General features: G+C 38.1%; 1 protein-coding gene across 6 annotated transcripts in view; it reads left to right on the top strand.

Annotated features, from left to right (window-relative positions):
• Nucleotides 1-20,471, top strand: part of PTPRB (protein tyrosine phosphatase receptor type B) — a 119,823-nt gene that overhangs the window by 45,524 nt on the left and 53,828 nt on the right. For all 6 annotated transcript variants that reach the window (XM_047865033.1, XM_047865032.1, XM_047865034.1 and 3 more), the window contains 5 exons: nucleotides 1,484-1,747; nucleotides 3,522-3,791; nucleotides 5,866-6,126; nucleotides 10,625-10,891; nucleotides 14,942-15,205. In XM_047865033.1, the coding sequence (XP_047720989.1) occupies nucleotides 1,484-1,747; nucleotides 3,522-3,791; nucleotides 5,866-6,126; nucleotides 10,625-10,891; nucleotides 14,942-15,205 (1,326 nt within the window). The remainder of the gene's footprint in view (nucleotides 1-1,483; nucleotides 1,748-3,521; nucleotides 3,792-5,865; nucleotides 6,127-10,624; nucleotides 10,892-14,941; nucleotides 15,206-20,471) is intronic.

Below are 20,471 nucleotides of genomic sequence, written 5' to 3'. Positions count from 1 at the left end.
TGTAGTGACTTAGAAATTATTCTAATGGGGAGAGTTCTTGGGACTACAAGAGATTGGTGAGAAAGGTATCTGGGGGCACCTGTACATTTACATACCCTTTATATCACACCTCAAAAGATGTATAAACATTCCCAACAGGGGCGCCTGGGTGGCGCAGTCGGTTAAGCGTCCGACTTCAGCCAGGTCACGATCTCGCGGTCCCTGAGTTCGGGCCCCGCGTCAGGCTCTGGGCTGGTGGCTCGGAGCCTGGAGCCAGTTTCCGATTCTGTGTCTCCCTCTCTCTCTGCCCCTCCCCCGTTCATGCTCTGTCTCTCTCTGTCCCAAGAATGGATAAACGTTGAAAAAAAATAAATAAAAAAAAAAAACTGTTCAGACTACCTTTGCAATTTAAAAAAAAAAAACAAAACAAAAAAAAAAAAAACATTCCCAACAAATATGTACCATATATCTTGGGCCAGCCTTGGCTGGCTCTGTTGGTGGAGCATGTAACTCTTGATCTCAGGGTTGTGAGGGTGAGCCCCACATTGGGTATGAGATTGCTTAAAAATAAAATCTCTAGGTGTGCCCAGGTGGCTCAGTCGGTTAATTATCTGACTCTTGATTTTGGCTCAGGTCATGATCTCGTGGTTCATGAGTTCAAACCGCACATCGGGCTCTGCGCCAACCATGCATGGCCTGCTTGGGATTCTCTGTCTCCCTCTCTCTGCCCCTCCCCTGCTTGCTCTCTATCTCTTTCTCTCAAAATAAATAAACGTTAAAAAATTTTTTTAAATAAAATCTTTTTTTAAAAGTACCATATATCTTAAGAGTTATTAATGTATATCAAGAGAAAATTATACTTATCACTGGCTTATGCAAAATCAGTGTGATGAGCCCATTTTTAAAATGAAACATTTTTGTTTTGTTGTTAGTGAAGCCCAAAATTACGACATAGCCAAGAGGTAGAAAAAGTATTCACCAAAGTGTTTCTCTTTTGTAATCATTTTCCTTTGATGAAATAATGACACAACTCTTGAGCTTTAACTTTATCATGATTTTATATGAAAGATAGCATATTTTTAGCACACAAAATTTTGTGATGGCCGATGAGTTGACCAATCTATTTATTATGTACTTGCTATTATTAAATACATAAATATGGGAAGAAATTAGGCAGATGACAGACTTCTCTGAGCATTCCAAGACGTCATTTGCCAGTGAAGATCCCTAGGCTCAGTGAGATACACAGAGCTGTCCAGGGTTGCCCAGCTGACTAATGGCCACGTCTGAGCCAGAATCCAGGCTCCTCACTCCAATCTTGGTGCTCTTTCCAATAGCCAGACAGCCTTTCTTTGATTTTGCAGTATTATTTTTGCTAGTGAAATTGTTGTTTTCTTCTGAGCAGGGAGTGCAGCTTGCAGGGATTAAAGTACAGGTCAAAATCTGGCCATAAGACTGGTCCAATATCCTGAGTTAAAGTGTCTTTTCCTTTCTTCTTATTTAGCCCCCATGGAAGTCTCAAATCTGAAGGTGACAAATGATGGCACTTTGACCTCTCTAAAAGTCAAATGGCAAAGACCTTCTGGAAATGTGGATTCCTACAACATTACCCTGTTTCACAAAGGGACTATCAAAGAATCCAGAACACTAGGAGCCTGGGTTACTGAAACTCAATTCAAAGACTTAACCCCTGGAAGACTTTACCAAGTTACTATCAGCTGTGTCTCCGGTGAATTGTCTGCTCAGAAGATGGCAGTGGGCAGAACAGGTGAGTGTAGGGCTCTGAATATTCCTTGGTTGTCCAAATCATTGTCTGATCCATCTTAGATCCATTCATCAGGGCAAAATAAGTTCACGATTTGGGAAATATGGTCTACGTGACTGAGGGTGCCTACGGGCCAGAGCCCCATATATGGAGGAAAGCAGAGGGTTAACTGCATTCCTCTGAGTTATTTAAGCAAATGTGTTTGGAATGGTTCCTGAATGCTGTGTCTAACTGGCTCTGCCCTGTGCCATTTCATGTCACAGCACTTAAGTAGCGTAGATGCATTAGCATTGATACTAATGAATAAGATGTTTCTGATCAACTCTTATAGTGAGGGCCAGTTAGCACTTAATCATGTTTTCCATAAATTATTTTATTAACTTATGCAACCAAACATTTTTCCAGTGCCTCCTATGTGTAAATTTCTGTGCGGTGAGTTTGGGAAGTTGTTAAAATGTCAGGGTTCAGCAAACTACACCCTTTGGCCAAATATGGCCTGTGACCTATACTTGTATAGGTAGGTCTTGGCTTAGCCCCAAGCTAAGAGTGGTTTTTACATATTTAAAAGTTTTTTTTTTAAGGAAAAAGAAAGACAAATATGAGACAGAGACCATACGCGGCCTGCAAATCCTGAAATATTTACTTTGCCGACCCTTGCTTTTAAGGAAGTTTCATTCTGATCAGACAAATATAGAATACACACACACAAAAATAAAAGAGTACATTTTAATAATAGTAATTGCATTGATATTTCCATGTATCAGTCACTAACTAAACACTTTACACCGTTATTTCATCAAGTTCTCCCTACAAAACCATGAGAGAGGTTCTGTTACTATCATTTTACAGATAATTCAGACAGATGAATTGGTGGGGTCCAGACAGTAAATGGTGGGGTTAGAATTTAAACAGGAGTGTTTAAGTCAAGAGTCCGTTCTCTGTGCTGTTAGAGATTCCAACTAAGAGCCTTATGGTCAGAAAAACAAGAGAACAAAATTCTTGTTCAGAAGAGCAGTAAAGACTTCTCAGAGGAAATGGTTTTTAACTGGGACCTAAAAAATGTGAAGAGGGAAAAGAGGAAAGGGCATTCGAGGTTGAAGGAATAACATAAGCAAAGGCAGGAAGGCAGAAGAGCCCAGGATACTAACAGGTCTCCAGAACATGCAATTGGAGGCCAGCATTTGGGAGAGTGGGGAAGCAGGGAGGGTGGCTCCAGGGAGTGGTCAGAGGTTATGGGGTCTGATCTTGGAAAGCTATGAATGCCACACCCAGGACTTGGTGTTTTATTCTGTAATTAATGGAGAGACCTTACATGTTTTTAAGCAAAGGAATAATTAGACCAGAGCTATATTGCAAGAAGATTAATCTTGTTTTTGGAAAAGAATGTTTCATGACCACAACATGCAGTGTCTCTACCAAAAGACACCAACCACATCCATCGATGTCAACATCATTAGAAGCAACATCAATATTGTCCCTAGGGCTGGCGTGCAATCAAGAAAACACAGCGCTCCTATATCTAGGTTATTAACAGTGTGACAGAAAATTGCATTACTGGTATATTACTAAGATGATTTTAGCGTTCATTTCTTGAGTGTCAAATGCCTCCAAAATTAGGAAAGAATACTCGCTTGCAATCCACAAACATTAGAAGGGGATAGAAATATTTTGAATTGCAGCAATCAGGTCTCTTATCTACTTTTTCCCATGAAAAGTGAATGAGTATCCTTACTTTTGGTTTTTAGAATCTCCTTTTTGACATCATTTCACCGTTTAGTTCCAGAGCAAGTTGGGAACCTGGAAGCAAACAGCAATGGTTCGATAAGGTCCCTACTAGTGAGCTGGTCGCCCCCTGCTGGAGACTGGGAGCAGTATCGTATCCTGCTCTTCAATGATTCTGTGGTGCTGCTCAACATCACGGTGGGAAAGGAGGAAACACACTATGTCATAGATGACTTGGGGCTCATACCAGGAAGACAGTATGAGGTAGAAGTCACTGTTGAGAGTGGAAATCTGAAGAATTCTAAGCGTTGCTATGGCAGGACAGGTAAGGAAATACCAACGTGGTAATGACTGTTGGAACCTTAACTTGGTCCCTCTCCCAAGTAACACAGATAGTGGTCAATATCATCCCTCCTCCGCCTCCCCGTGTTCCCTAAATTTGAGATATTATAGACTTATTATAGACTGAATTAGGTTTGGTAATGTTTAATTTTGTCAAATTAGAACATTAAAAATCGCTTCCAGTAGGAAGTCCATTATTCTATAAAAAGAAAGCCATTTTAAACACCAAAAGAATGGAAGAAAACAATCTGAGAATCCTTCCCACAAAAGAGGACAGCTGACAATTTTTCTACTTGACCTAATTTGCCTTGACCTAATGTTGACTAATTTCATGTATCAAGGAAAGGTTATTAACGTGAAGAGGGATATATTTGGATTTTAGGGTAGAGGAGAATGAAAATCCCGAGACATGGGTTTTGGTATTCTGGCTGTCACCACTATACTGTAACACCTTGGGCAAGTCACAACCCCTCTGAGTGTGTTTCCTCAACTTTCAAATAAGAGAATTGCCCTTCCAAGCTTAACATTTCTATGATATGGAATGTCCATACTTGATATGAAATTTGAATATCTTCTCTCTTAGTCTTGCCTGATGATAAGTAAATAACTGCATTGATTCAATGTTCTTCTTGGAAGAATGTCAAAGAAAAGGACCAAGACACCTCCTTAGCTTGCCAATGGGGTCTTCCAGTAATATCTTCATTTTCTAGATATTAATATCCCTTAAATAATGATCAAAGACCTATATAAGCTTAAACCAAGCTACTTTTAGCATTTCACAGAACAAGTGTCTATGTCCTCTCCGATATTGTACCTCGTTCACCTAAAATAACTTGGAATACTGTGAAACAATAAGGCCTCTCAGCATACTGTCATAATTATCAGGAAAATTTTCTTAAATTGTACCTCTGGGTGAATAAGGTAAGTCGAAGTAGGCTTTGCTGTAACAACCCAATTCGTTTCAGTGTATTAAAGAAGGAAGATACAGATTTAGGGACTCAATTAGAATGGGATTATAGAAAATTTCTTTGATGTAAAAATCAATATGTTTCTTCCATAATTTTGTTTCCCTGTTGTTTTGTGGGACCAGTACTTGATTCTTAACGATGTATCCTAGAAATTGTAATAATAAAACTTTTTAAAGAAATAGAAACAATTTCAATTCTTTGGATAATGGGAGCCCTTAATCAGGTACTATTATTACTCTTGCTTTCATGGGTACGTCAATGGCCCCTTCTCAGAAATGAAGGGAAGAAGCACTTTGTCTTTCCAACCTAACGGAGTAAAAAATACTCCTAACTTCACCTAAATACTCAAACATGGACCTTTCTCTGTGGGTTTGTGGATGACAAGATTGAATTAAATATTTTTGTATCATAGGGTTCATGTGAAGAAATAAATACTCAAGGTAATATGTGGTCAAAAATAAATGATCCAGAAAAGTACCTTCCAATAGTATTCTTTTGAATCCTCCTTTCTGGATACGTTATATAAACAAAGTTTGGAGTGCCTCCTGGCTCAGTGGGAAAAGCATGCAATTCTTGATCTCAGGGTTGTGAGTTTGACCCCACATTGGGGTAGAGATTACTTAAAAATAAAATCTTAAACAACAACAACAAGAACAAGGATTAGCTTTTTTTTTTTTCTTCTTTCCCTGAGAGCTCATACACATTCAGAAAAGAAATGCTGAACTGGAACACTCCTATAGTTGGAAGGCAACAGCTCTCTAGGAAATACTCTAGTGTTTCTTTTCTTCCTCCTCCTCTCTTCCTTTCTTCTTCTTCTTCTTCTTCTTCTTCTTCTTCTTCTTCTTCTTTTAATGTTTATTTTTGAGAGACAGAGAGTGAGCATTAGTGAGGGAGGGGCTGAGGGAGAGGGAGACAGAGAATCCAAATAAGGCTCCCAGTGCAAAGCCTGATGCAGGGCTCAAACCCACAAACTGTGAGATCGTGACCTGAGCTAAAGTCCAACGCTCAACTGACTGAGCCACCAGGCACCCCTCCTTCTAGTGTTTCAGAATCAAAACATTGACACAGTCTCCATTGCCTTTTCCTCAGTGCCCCTGGCTGTCCTCCAGCTTCGTGTCAAACACGCCAACGAAACCTCACTGGGTGTCATGTGGCAGACGCCCATAGCAGAATGGGAGAAATACATCATTTCACTAGCTGACAGAGACCTCTTACTCATCCACAAGTCACTCCCCAAAGATGCCAAAGAATTCACTTTTACTGACCTGGTGCCTGGACGAAAATACATAGCTACAGTCACCAGTATTAGTGGAGACTTAAAAAATTCATCTTCGACTAAAGGAAGAACAGGTAATATTCTCTATAAAAGTTTTACTGTGTGCTAAATTGTTTAACATTCAGTTTACAAGTGTTCATTAAGTGCCTATTATGTACTGGCCATTGTTTTATGAATTTTTTCTATTGTTTTTTTTTATTATATTAATTTCAATTCTTAGTGTTCGTTTGTTTGTTTTACTTTGGGTTTATTTTGTTTGTTTATTTCTTTAAATTTTTCTTAATGTTTATTTATTTTTGACAGACAATGAGAGTCAGAGCATGAGCGGGGGAGGGATAGAGAGAGAGGGAGACACAGAATCCGAAGCAGGCTCCAGGCTCTGAGCTGTCAGCACAGAGCCCAACGCGGGGCTCGAACTCACAGACCGCGAGATCATGACCTGAGCCGAAGTCGGACACTCAACCGACTAAGCCACCCAGGCGCCCCGGGTTTATTTTGAAATTGAAACAGAGCAGAGAACAACTCTTCCAAGGAGTTTTGCTGCAAAGGAGAGGCAGAGAAATAGGGCAGCATCAGAAAGAGGAAGTATGTTTGAAAGAAGGATTTTTTTTCAAGAATAGAAGAGATACCATGTTTTATGTAGACAGAAATGTTCTAGATGAGAAAGGAGTGGTGATGATATAAGGAAGGAGTTAGTGCAGTTATTATTTGAATAAGCAAGAGATACTGAGATTTAGAACACAAGTAAAGGAATTGGTGTTAGAAAGGAACATGAAGGGGTTCCTGGGTGGTTGAGTCAGTTAAGCATCTGACTTCGGCTCAGGTCATGATCTCGCTGTTTGTGGGTTCGAGCCCCATGTCGGGCTCTGTGTTGACAGCTCGGAGCCTGGAGCCTGCTTCTAAACAATTACCACTTACCTTCTCATCTTTCCTTCCTGTATGTCACAAGTTCTGTCTGGGCTTACTTTCCTTCATTTTGGAAAACGTTCTTCACATGTCCTTAGTTAGAGTTTTAGGGACTAACTCTCCAAACTTTTGTTTTTCTGCATATGTCTTAACATAGCTCTCAATCTTGAAAGATATTTTCCCTAGGTTGCAATTGTGTGTTGAAAGCTAGTTTCTCTCAGCACATTGAAGATATTATTGTAGTCTTTCTGGCATTTATCCTTGCTGTAGAAAAGTCAGGTGTCAGTCTAATTTTTTTTTTCTCTCTCTCTGGGTAATCTATTTACTATGACTGCTTTTAAGATTTACTCTTTGCCTTTGGTGTTCTGTTGTTTACAGTAATAACCTAGATACAGACTACTATTTGTGTATCTTGCTTGAGATCATTACAATTTGTGTACTTGTAGGTTAGTATCTTTCCTCATGCCTGGAAATTCTCAGCCATTAACTCTCCGATACTGCCTCTGTTCTCCCTCTGGTATTCTAGAATATATATATACATATGCATGTATATGTATATATATATATTTTTTCATGTTTTCCATATACTTGCCCTCTTGGCTATAATCTGGATAATTTCCTCAGCCCTTTGTTTTTAGTTCATGAATTTTTTCTTTAGCTCTGTCTCATCTTTTTCAACTTTATCCACTGAATTTTAAATTTTAATCGGTATGTTCTTCACTTTGAAACATTCTCCTTAGTTCTCTTTCCATATCTTTTTTGTGCTCGTTTGCTCTTTTGTCATATTTCCATTATCCACGTTTGTTGTTATAAGTAAATAAACCATTTTTATTTTACTTTCTTCTATGTCTGATAATTATAATAGGTGAAATCTTAAGGGGTTCAATCCTGTTGTCTTTTGGGTTTGCTGCCTTTTGCTCATGGTGCTTTACTTCCTTAAGTGTTTGTGAGTCCTTAAACTCATACACCTTGGAAACCTTGTGAGAATTCTTTGAGGCCTTGTTTGAAGATGGGTTTTAGAAAGAATTTTCTTTTCATTTGATCCTTTGAGGTGCACGGGTGGCTATCAACCCAGACCTATCTTAATTTGAATTTTCAACTTGAGGTTTTTCAAGCACCTGGTATTAATGAATCTGGGTTGCAAACTCACTGAAACCATCTTGAGGTTATGAATGCTCAGCAGAAATGGTTTTCTTCTCCATCCAGTACCAAGGAGGCTGGGAGCAGAGAGGGAATATTTATTTCACTTACACTTAGAATGTAACCTTTCAGGAACCAGTGTTATGCAGGGTCACCTATGAGGTTCCCCAGTTTGGAAAAGTCCTACACTTTACCTCCTATCCTATAGATCGTGCAAATCCGAAAATCAAAGCTTCAATTTATGTTTGAAAAATGCCACCAAAGTGAAAGTATGCTTCGGTGAACCAATTACCTTTCTATCACTTTTAGGTCTCTGAGAGTTCCTTACATTCTTGACAATGCACTCATACATTTATATATTTATATTTTATCCCACACACATAGTTGTATTTACTGGGGGGGATTTTCACAGTACGTAGCCCACTATATTGCCAGAATTGGAAGTCCAAGGCATTTTGTGAGTCTTAAGATCATTTCCATCATTCTCAACATTCACATTACTGGACCCTATGGTAAGTGTATTGTTTAACTTTGGAAGAAACTACCAAACTGTTTTCCAAAACAGTTGTAAAATTTTACATCCCCACCAGCAATATGTGAGCTTTCCAGTTCCTCCATGATCTCAATAGCACTTGGTTTTGCAAGTTTTGTGTTTTTTTGGTTTTTGGGGTTTTTTTAGCCATTCCAATAAGTGTGTAGAGGTATATCATGCAGTTTTAACTTGCCTTTCTCTAATGCCTAATGGTTTTGAGCATCTTTCCATATGCCTATTTACCATTCATGTATCTTCTTTGGGGAAGAACATGTTTTCAAATATTTGTCCATTTTTTGATGGGGTTGTTTGTTTTTTATCACTTAATTTTGAGAATTCTTTATATATTCAGAAATTAGTCCTTTTGTCATAAATGTGTATTGAAGTGGTTTCTCTCAGTCTGTGGCTTGTCTTTTCATTAATGTATTAGTGTATTTTACAGAATGTAAGTTTTTAATTTTGATATCCAATTTATCAGTTTTTTTTTTTTATTTCATGGACCACACTTTTGGTGTCATGTTAAAAAATCCTTGCCTTGTACAGGGTCACAAAGATTTTCACCTAGAGTTTTTATAGTTTTACATTTTTAATTGAAGTGCATAATCCATTCTGAGTTCATTTTTATATGTGTGTGAGATCTGGGCCAAAGTTTTTGTCTCTGCATGTGGACATCTAATAATTCCAGTCCTATTTGTTGAAAAGACCCTTCTTCCTCCACTGAATTGCCCTCACATCTCTGTAAAAAATTCAATTGACTATATATGTGTTGGTCTATTTCTGGACTCTCAATTCTGTTGCATCGATCTATGTTTCTGACTTTTTGCCAGTATCACACTGCCTTCATTACTGAAGCTTTCTAGTAAGTCTTGAAATCAGACGATGTTACTCCTCCAACTTGTTCTTCTTTTTCAAAATTATTTGGCATATTAGTTCCTTTGCTTTCCATATGAAATTTAGAATGAGAATTGAATCTTCCGACCCAACTACAATAATCTTTTTTAATGAATATATTTGTATCTTAATCCAAGAGTTAACAAATTCTAAGAAGGGTTGTGCCACGATTCCAATCCTTTTGATTACCAAAATTCAGGGAAGAGGCACAAAGAAAATCAAATACGTTGATCAAGAGTCAGCTTTAAGATCTGTGTAAGAGATTTTTTAATGGGTAGGTTAGAAATCACAATAGTTGTTAATAGGAGAAGGGCACAGTCTCACAGGTTAGATAGATCAGGCTTTGGATTCCAGGATGACTATTCATCAGCACTGTGATAATAGGCTAAGTTACTTATATTTAATTGTCTTTGGTTTCCTCATCAGTAAAGAGAATCAAATGAAATCAAATGTAGAGTTTCGAATGAGTATCAAATAATATGATTTCTAAAAACTATAGAGTCCATAACTGGCACAAAGCAGGAACTAATAGTTCCCACTACTAGTTATGGTTATCATTGTTAATTACCATTATTATAAGATAATGTAATTTATACTATTGTAGCATTTTCACATATAGTAATAATTGTCCTCTTGAGAATGCTCCAGTAAAGAATTAACCAGTTTTAAACTACAACCTAATCATCAGGTTGAAGGGATTTCCCACTACCACCCCATAACAACCATCAGCTCAGGTAGCCAATGTAGCACTCAGTTCTCATGAGGTAAGGACAGATGAAATCACATAAAGTAAGCAATATTCAAAAATAAAATTCTTTCATTACTGAACATGTAAAATCGGAACTACTTAATAGGTATGCTTCATCTCATCCTTGGATCTGAGGTAATTTTGATTTTCCATATAAACAGCTTCTGTATGGGAGTAGTTTGCCATATGCCACAGGAAATAGAGCTGAGAGTCTATAGCAAAAAAAAATGTAGATATATTTTTAGCATCTTCAAGACTGTCTCCATTTTTGACTCACTTTGTTACACTTCCTTAGGGTGATTAAATGTCATCTGTTTTGCTTTTCTTTTTTTTCTTCTTCTCTACTGTGGTTTAGTGCCTGCCCAAGTGACTGGCTTGTATGTGGCCAACCAAGGGACAACCAGCAGTCTGTTTACTAACTGGACCCAGGCACTGGGAGACATAGAGTTCTACCAAGTCTTACTGATCCATGAAAACGTGGTCATCAAAAACGAAAGTGTCTCCAGTGAGACCAGCAGATACAGCTTCCACTCCCTCAAATCAGGCAGTCTCTACTCTGTGGTTGTAACAACAGTAAGCGGAGGAATCTCATCCCGACAAGTGGTGGTGGAGGGAAGGACAGGTAAGAGGACCCCATGGCAACTCAAGAGTATATTCTAGGATTTTTTTTAACATCCTGAAAACAGATCCATTTTTGACTCTCCCAAAAGCCAAGTTTCAATACCAACCATCCGGAAGGTGGTTACTCTTCTAGGAGTAACTCTTACAACTCCTTAGTAACTCTTAGAACTCTTAGGAGTTACTCTTAGTAACTCATGTTACTCTTCTAGGAATGGAAATTGCAGGGTGGGTGAGGGTAAATGAGAATGAATTCTGAATTTTCTAAAATCTCCCATAAATGTGTCATAAAAACCTTTGCGGCAACATAATAGTCATTTCATGCCGAGGCTTATCCCCACATTCAGTTGATGATTTCCTTAATGTTCATGGCCCAGTTAAGATGAAGACAAGTAATGAGACTTCTTTTAAAAAAGTAAATTCCACTCCCTTTCATATTCTTTCAAGACATAGAAAGGAAATGATCTCTAATGTCTGTGGTTCAAAGTTGAGTTAATAAAATTCCCAAATCACATATATTTTCATAAGCAGCATTAAACAAGTGCTTAATACTATATTAATACTATTAATACTAAACAATGTTCCCTGACCTTGAAGAGATCACAGTCAAATAGGGCAAAGAGCTATGTGGTCATGTGCGTCAGACAGGGTTGGCACCAAAGAAGGAGATACAATTTTCTGCACAATACCAAGAAAGAATATAAATAGACAATATACAACTTATGTTCCCGTTTCTTAGAAAGAAAAAAAATTAAATGCATTCAGTAGAAGCTTTGATAGTTACTAATGAACTCAGAATCATGTCAGTGGCTTTACCTACTTAATTTTATATGATCATAAGTTGGATTTCAGGCTGCTTCTTCTAGATCTCTGATGCCTACATCTGAGTATCAGCTGTAGGCATCGTCGATAGGTCCCTTTTCTAAAAATCATGAATCTCATCTACTTAATGACCCCAAAGAACATTAATTTCATTAACTCTCCCAGAAAAGCAACTAAGTCATTGAAAAGGTATTTCCTCATTTTGGAAGAAATTCACCGATACGTACCGTTTTTCTCATTTTCTCCTTCTGTGGTAGCTGACGTTGTTACTACCCATGTCCTTCTTCCTGATACCTTCTTTCTCCTCTTTCAGTACTTCTTGGCGCCAACCATTGGTGTAGCATAATTGGGGGTAGGGGACTGAAAAACTTAGCTTGGGAATCAGGAGGCCTAGAGTCTGGTTGTAGCTCTGCAATTAACTTATGTCTCAAAACCTCCATTTTCTAATCCATCCCTAGTAATATACGCCAATTTACCCCTACTGGAGGAGGGAAGGAGAATTAAGAAAGCTGAGGTAAGGGTTGAGGAGAGGCTGCACCCATTTCCCAGTGAGTTGCAGTCATGTTAGTCAGATCAGACTGACTTATTTCCTGCTTACACAACTGTGCAATGTGGGGGTTCCTGATTAGATAGCTCTATTGGTTGGTTCTTTCCCAAGCAGCAGTTCAGGGATCCAGGCTCCTACCATCTGTGGCTCTTCCTTCCTCTAGGTCCTCAGAACTCTGTCCATTTCTCCAGAGAATAGAGGTTCCAGGCAGGGGAAGATGATCGGACCTGGAAGTAGATACGTCACTTCCCCCCACATTCCACTGGTGGGAACACAACTATATGGCTACATGTCATGCGGGGAAGGCCGGGACATATCTTCTAGTTCTGTGTCCAAGAGGAAAGAGAAGCACAACTAGTCAGATTCTGCCACATAAGTTAATTCCCATTTTAAAATACCTTAAGGGCTTTCTGACTTACTGTGATATACTAAAACAGTTTGGCGCCTTATACCACTTGGAATAAGTGGGGCCTATAAGTTGTTTTTATGCCTAAATTTCAATTGTAGCAGAGATATCAGTATTTGACCCACTGTATTTGACAGAAGTATGCAAAACCAAGTCAAAAAAATTCTGTGAAGAATGATCACAATGTTTTGAGGAAAGGGCAAAATGTGAATAAATATAAGCATGAATTATTTTATTCAAACACATTAAGAGTGCAGACATTATCATGGGAAAGGGGGAATATGGGATACCACTATAGAAACACAATAACTGGAGATTTTGAAATTTTCCTAGATTAGTAAATTTTGTATACAGTAGATTATAAAAAATTCAGTGGCTAAAGCCTGGATAGTCATTACCATCTATTCAAATTGCTGAAAGATCTGTCAGTGCTGAAATAATTGAAAGGTTTTGAAAGGTTTTCTCTTTCACTTATATTTCCACAGAGTTGAAACACATAAATAAACCTTCAGCCTAGACAAGGTGGCAAAATATTTAAAATTCAGGGGTGCCTGAGTGGCTTAGTTAAGTGGCAGACCGTTGATTTCAGCTCAAGTCACGATCTCACAGTTCGTGAGATCAAGCCCCACATTGGGCTCCGTGCTGACAGTGCATGCAGCCTGCTTCTGATTCTTTCTCTCCCTCTCTTTCTGTCCCTCTCCTGCTCACACTTGCTGTCTCTCAAAATAACTAAATAAACTTAAAAAAATTCTTAAAAACAATATTTAAAATGCAAGATATCGGATATGCTTAACAAATCTAATTCTAACCTGAGAAAATTCTTTTTCTAAAGGAAAAACAAATTTCATATCTGTTTTTCATAAACATGAATTTATATTTTTGACAAGACATCTGATAATTATATCTTTTCTAATAAAATGCCAGTACTTGCAAATATTTCTAGCAGTTTTAAAAAACAAGCATAATTCTTTTGAGAGCAACCAGGGGATGTACAGATTGTTACATTAAGGTTAAGAAAGAGGGGAAGGAAGGAGGGATGAAGGAAGGGAGGGAGGGAGGGAGGGAGGGAGGAAGACATCAGTATATAAATGTGGCTAAAAAGTACAACTTTATGTACAGGAAATGTTCATATACATGGAACAGCATTAGCAAAGTTGTTTGATACAGTGCTATTTATAATTTTTGGTGATGGACAAGTGCTTGCACGTGTAAAGACAATTTTGGGGCTTAAGTCACAAAGTCAGAGCACATTAGATTAGAAGGATTCTCAGAGGTCATTTAGCTGGACCCTGTCCATTGTCCATGATGTACTGCTAGTGACAATTATACGAAAATGTTTAGCTAAAGTAGTGAACCAATGATGAAAACAGTAGTGCAGTTTGTATACACTACAGGATTTTATTCTGATATTCACTACTGGCAATACTATTTACTGTACACTTATTTCTGATACATGTACAATTACCACTCAATATCACAATGATTAATTTGCATAATGTGTCTAGCCAAGAAGCTCCTTGAAGGCATCCACATCTTTCCCATTTTTGTGTATGTGGCAAATAGTAGGTCCTCAATAAATGTTTGCAGCACTAACCCCAATTAGAATAAGCAAATGATGATGGCTGTTATCACCACAATAGCTTTTCTGCCCACAGGTGGGTCAACCTCCTGATTTGTTGCTTTCAGGATGCGCGTTTAGGTTTATTTCTTGCCACTAGAGGGCAGGAAATGCTTTATAAAGGGAAGATGCAACCCCTTTGGTCGTGTTAGTTATTAGACTCCCCAGGAATAAATAATTTCATCACAAGAAAATCAAAACTATCCCAAAGTCTAAGCTCTTTAGAAAAGTTATGGCCACCTTCACCTTTCCCTTCAAACATCTTTGCTTATTGATGGGTTTGGTTTGAGCTGATTGGATTCAGCAGTTTGGATTTTTAATGTTTTTTCCTTTTCCTACAGAGGGAACCTCCTGACATATTCACCTAAAAATGCCTCCGCTTAAAATACCTTACAAACAACACCATAAAAATACAGTAGCGGCATCCATATATTTATAAGGCACCCAAAAGACCTCCTTGCATTTTTATTTGGGCTAGCCTTGCTGATATAAACACTCAGCTTCCAGAAGCTAAAGTGAAATGCCCACACATCTTTGACCTCTTAGGTAATCAGTTGAGATCTCCTGAGTCCACACTGTATTTTGCTGGCCGTCGTAGATGACTCCAGACTTTTGACTGTGCTTGCTTTTTAAATTTTCTCCCCCACTTTTTAAACCCCAGTCCCATCCAGTGTGAGTGGAGTGACGGTGAACAATTCTGGTCGGAACGACTACCTGAGCATCTCCTGGCTGCCGGCTCCCGGAGATGTAGATAACTATGTGGTGACCCTCTCTCATGGCAGCAGGGTAATTCAGTCCCTCATCATTGCCAAGTCTGTCAGCGAATGTTCCTTCAGCTCCCTTACTCCAGGCCGCCTCTACAATGTGACCATAACTACAAGGAGTGGCAAGTATGAAAACCATTCCTTCAGCCAGGAGCGAACAGGTAAGGCTATACATACGGAGATCCAGGTTCTGTGAGAACTGCCTGGCTATGTGTGGCTCAGGGCAACAGATCTGCAACCGTTTTGTAATGATCGGATTAAAGCCTTTTTGAGATCACAGAATTGTGACAGTCTTCAAATTCTGACCCTGGAAATTCCTTATGTGAGCAGATGTTTCCTTTAAAGTAAGATGAACCCTATGTTTGTGGCTAGGATTCATATTATATGCAAACATAGTAACAAGTGTTTTCTGGGAGTACTTTTCGGTTGCTAGACACTGGCTATGTTAACTAACTTAATTCTTGCAAATTCCTGATTGAGGTCGTTGTTAGTATTCCCACTTTACAGATCAGGAAATCAAGCTTCAGAAAGGTTAAATAACCTACTTGCTCCACTGTTTAACTTGTGAAACAGCCAGTGCCTTTCTGTATTTAACCCCAGTTCTGAATGGCTCCAGAGCCTACAAAGTTATCTGTCCTGAAATCCTTTCTGAAATGCCTATTTGGTCAAAGTCTACTGTTCACTCTTTTTCACACAAGGTGAAGATGTGAACTTTCATAGTCCTGGGACCAGGAGCACAATCTTAGCAAAAGCAATGAATGCCAGGTCTTCGATGTGATGGAAAGAACTAAATTTAGACAGCTACCATTTTCCCAACGTACTTATGCTTTTGGGGGGCTTACATCTGAGATTTCTGCTTAAGGTTGAGATTAATATTTTGTCAGATCTTTCCTGCTAAGCTATGGGTTGATATTTGTATTTAAAAATGCCAGGGTTTTGGAACACCGGGATGGCTCAGTTGGTTAAGTGCCCAACTTCAGCTCAGGTCATGACGTCCTGGTTTGTGAATTCAAGCCCAGTGTCAGGCTCTTTGCTGACAGCTCAGTAGAGCCCACTTTGGATTCTGTGTCTCCTTCTTTCTCTGCCCCTCCCCTGCTGGCCCCCCACCTCAAAAATAAAAACAAACATTAAAAGTTTTTAAAAACTTGTTTAGTTTAAAAATGTCAGGGGTTTTTGGCAAGAGAGTCAAGAATATTCAATGTAGAAAAGACAGTCTCTTTAATAAACATACAGAGATAATTGGATATGCACGTGTAAAAGAATGAAACTGGACCCATATCTTACACCACTGACAAAAATTAACTCAAAATGTATGAAAGACTTAAATGCAAAATCTTAAAATATAAAACTCCTAGAAGAAAACATAAGAAGAAAGCTTTTTGACATGGGTCTTGGTGGTGATTTTTTGCATATGACATAAAAAGCACAAGCAACAAAATAAAAAATGAACAAGTGGGACTACGTCAAACTAAAAGATTCTGCACAGCAAAAGAAGCCATCAACAAAGTGAAAAAACAACCTATGGAATGGGAGAAAATATTTGCAAACCATATCTGATACGGGGTTAATATCAAATTCATCATTAATATTCAAAATAGAAATAACTTATACAACTCAATAGCAAAAAAGTAATTCTATTTAAAAATGGGCAAAGGACCTGAACAGTCATTTCTCCAAGAAAGATATACAAAGGCCAACATATACATGAAAAGATGGTTAACATCACTAGTCACCAGGGAGATGCAAATTAAAGCCACAATGCAATATTACCTCTGGCCATCATCAAAAGAAAATAGATAAATGCAGTCATGGACATGGAGAAAAGGGATCCCTTGTGCACTGTTGGGAGTATAAATTGATAACAGCTACAATGGAAAATAGTATGGAAGATCCTCAAAATTTAAGAACGACCACATGATCCAACCATTCCTCTTGGGGGAATATATCCAAAGAAAACAAAAGCACTAGCTCAAAAAGGTATCTGCACCCTTGTGTTCATAGCAGCATTATATACAGTAGCCAAAACATGGAAACAATCTAAGTGTCCATCAATGGATGAATGGATAAAGAAGTTGTGGTATAGCTATATAATGGAATAGTGTTCAGCCATAAAAATGAAGAAATCTTACCATTTGCAGCAACATGGATGGACCTTGAAAGCATTGTGCTAAGTGAAATAAGTCAGAAAGAGAAAGACAAATACTCTATGACCTAACTTATATGTAGAATCTAAAACTAAAGCAAAAACAAACTCAGAGAAAAAGGGATCAGACTTATGCTGAACAGGGGCAGACGGTGGGGGAAGGGAGAATTAGAGGAAGATGGCCCAAAGGTACAAACTTCCAGTCATAAAGTAAATAAGTACCAGTGATGTAAAGTACCCCATGAATGACTGTGACTACTGTATGATCTATAGGAAAATTGTTAAGAGATTAAATCATAAGAGTTTTCATCATAAGGAGAAAATTTTTCTCCTTTTTTCTTTTCTTCTTTCTTTTCTTTTTATTGTATCTGTAGGAGAGATTGGATGTTAGCTGAACCAACTGTGGTAATCGTTTCATAGTATTTATAAATGAAACCATCATGTTATATGCCTTAAATTTATACAGTGATATATATCAGTTATTTCTCAATAAAACTGGAAAAAAATAATAACAAAAAAGAAATTAGAAGAATATACTGTAAAAAAAAAATGAATTTGTCAGGTTTCCAAAACCAAAGTGTATTCACATTCACCGAAACCGAAAATTTCAAAATCATTTTTGATACATTAGCTTTTGCTAGGATCTGCTATCGACCTCTCACAAAAGTTTTCACTGGTATATCTTTATTTTGCTTTTCTTGCCAACAGCATGAACATAGAGCATTACTACTTAAAGTTACAATGGTTCTCCTCCCTTGCTCCTCTGTCCACTTAACTCCATCATGCTGTGCCATGTGTCCCTCTCAGTTCTTATTAGTTCTTTCTAGGAGAAATTTAGCATTCATTGCAGTGTTTTGCATCTCTCCGTCTGTGATTGCCTTTATGTCTGGAACCGTATCTTTTTTTGCGTGTTTTTTTTCAAAACCTGGCTTATATAAGAACTTATAATTTTATTGCTGTTGATGAACGCAAGAATTAGCCAATCATCTTCTGGACTCAAAGACCTTACAAAAATCTAAAACTATGAAAAAAAATTCATTTTTTGCACGAGGATCAGGACAATTGATTTCATCCTGTTACCTAGCAAAGGGTCTGGAGCCTCATAGACACTCAATAAATGTTCAATAAATTAACAATCAGAAATCACTTAGCTCTAGCTAGTTTTTAGTGCCCCGTGGGTAGAGGTTAGGAATGTCATAACCCCTGAAACTGTCTATGAAATCGTTGCAGATAGGAAAAGTATGTGTATTTCTTTGAGGAGAGAGTGTGTGATTTTCGAAGTTTCTGTGACCTCAAAAAGGTTAAGAACCACTGATTTACATTGCTACAGGATGCTAACATTGAAAGTGTCCGTAGATTGATCTAATCCCATCTCATTTGGTGATAAAGTCCAGGAGGGAAAGTCACATTGCTAACCAGTAATCAAGTTCAACCTAGCTCCAAGCGCTATTTCCATTACATAGTGCTATCCCTGAAAGCCCTGGTTGGGGATATAAAGAGCTATGCCCTACCGTCAAATGATTTAAAGCCTAATTATAGTGATAAAATCACAATAATGACTGAGATGTGAAAAGTAGATTTCCATTTATGAAGCAGCCTTATGTCAGTGTCTTATGTTGATCAGCTTGGAGCCTAAAAATCACCAGAGTTAAAGGATGTATCATCCAACTACTAACCCCTTGCTTCCCCTCTCTGTCAACTCATGAACGTTTCCTATCCATCTGATCTTCATACTGCAAGCCTTTTGCTAAGATTGTTTTTAAATGCAAAAGAAAAAAAAAGTGACCCTTTATTCAAAGCACCTGCTTGACTCTTTAAAACAGCATGAACTTGGATTTGATACAATGAGTCAATCAAGGCAAGCCATTGCCCCCAACAAATCAGTTTAACATAGAGTCACTCTGAGTTGCTGTCTTGTTGATTTTGGCTGATTGTGTCAAAGCCCTTTTCCTTTTCTAATGCTTTTGTTCTACATTTTGGGTAAAAATATCAATATTTCTAATTCTGCATCACATCATCTCATCATGCAGCAAGGCAAGTCTCACAGATTACCTCCAATTCCACCTGGAAAGCCCCTTATTGACTTAGCATGGTGTGTAACCTGGTTTTTCTTCCTGTAATAGTTGCTTTGTCTTCAATAAATTGCCTGGGTAATTGACTTTTCTTACTTAGCCCATGTGCATAAAAACTTCCAAATTTCTTTTCCTTTATTCTATGATGAATAAATTCTAGGTACACTGTAATCGGTTTGGGTAAATATCTTGAAGAAAGCATACCTGTCCTGGCTCCATATCTGCAGTGAGATATATTCTTTTTTTTTAATTTATTTTTTTGCAGAGAGATATATTCTAATACAAAAACTAACCACTACACATATGCCAACAAAATATAATAAAATGCAACGGTAGGTGTGAGAAACATCATGGAAAATGTGGCTTAGAAGCCAAAATATTGAAATTTCTGGGTCATTTCGTGCTTCAAAGGAAAGTGGAAGAGAAGGTTTAGACACAGGCTTTGTCCAATTGATTGATCAATTGATAGACTGGTTGAGAGAAAACCACAAGTACACATTGTTTGTTTCTTTGTATATTTATTGGGGGTAACCTCAGGTGCACAAAATTGGATTAATCTTAATTCTTGGTTCAGGAAACCATGTTTTGTCACTTTTATTTATTTTTTAGGCTTCTAATTTAATTCAGGTATTTAATTAGTCATTTTTAATAATGTAATACACACAAGAAACCACTACCTATAATAAAAGCTAGAACCTTGGGGGCGCCTGGGTGGCGCAGTCGGTTAAGCGTCCGACTTCAGCCAGGTCACGATCTCGCGGTCCGGGAGTTCGAGCCCCGCGTCGGGCTCTGGGCTGATGGCTCAGAGCCTGGAGCCTGTTTACGATTCTGTGTCTCCCTCTCTCTCTCTGCCCCTCCCCCATTCATGCTCTGTCTCTCTCTGTCCCAAAAAAAATGTTGAAAAAAAAATTAAAAAAAAAAAAAGCTAGAACCTTGACAATAACCTATATCAAGTCATATGGTTCCCACCTCACTGATTCATCCAAAGGTAGCCCATCATCTTAACTCCCATTTTCATCTGTCTTCTTGCCTTTCATTTTGCACAGTTTTATTTATGTAGTCCTAAAATTATGGGTTAAAACACTTTGGATCTCACATTATTATTTTTTTTAATGTTTTATTTATTTTTGAGACAGAGAGAGACAGAGCATAAGCAGGGGAGGGGCAGAGAGAGAGGGAGACACAGAATCCAAAGCAGGCTCCAGGCTCTGA

Source organism: Prionailurus viverrinus, chromosome B4 (genome assembly GCF_022837055.1).
Source record: "Prionailurus viverrinus isolate Anna chromosome B4, UM_Priviv_1.0, whole genome shotgun sequence".
In the NCBI taxonomy this organism is placed as follows: Eukaryota; Metazoa; Chordata; class Mammalia; order Carnivora; family Felidae; genus Prionailurus; species Prionailurus viverrinus.
The sequence above is the reverse complement of the archived record's forward strand: the minus strand, read 5'-3'. Positions and strand labels throughout refer to the sequence as shown.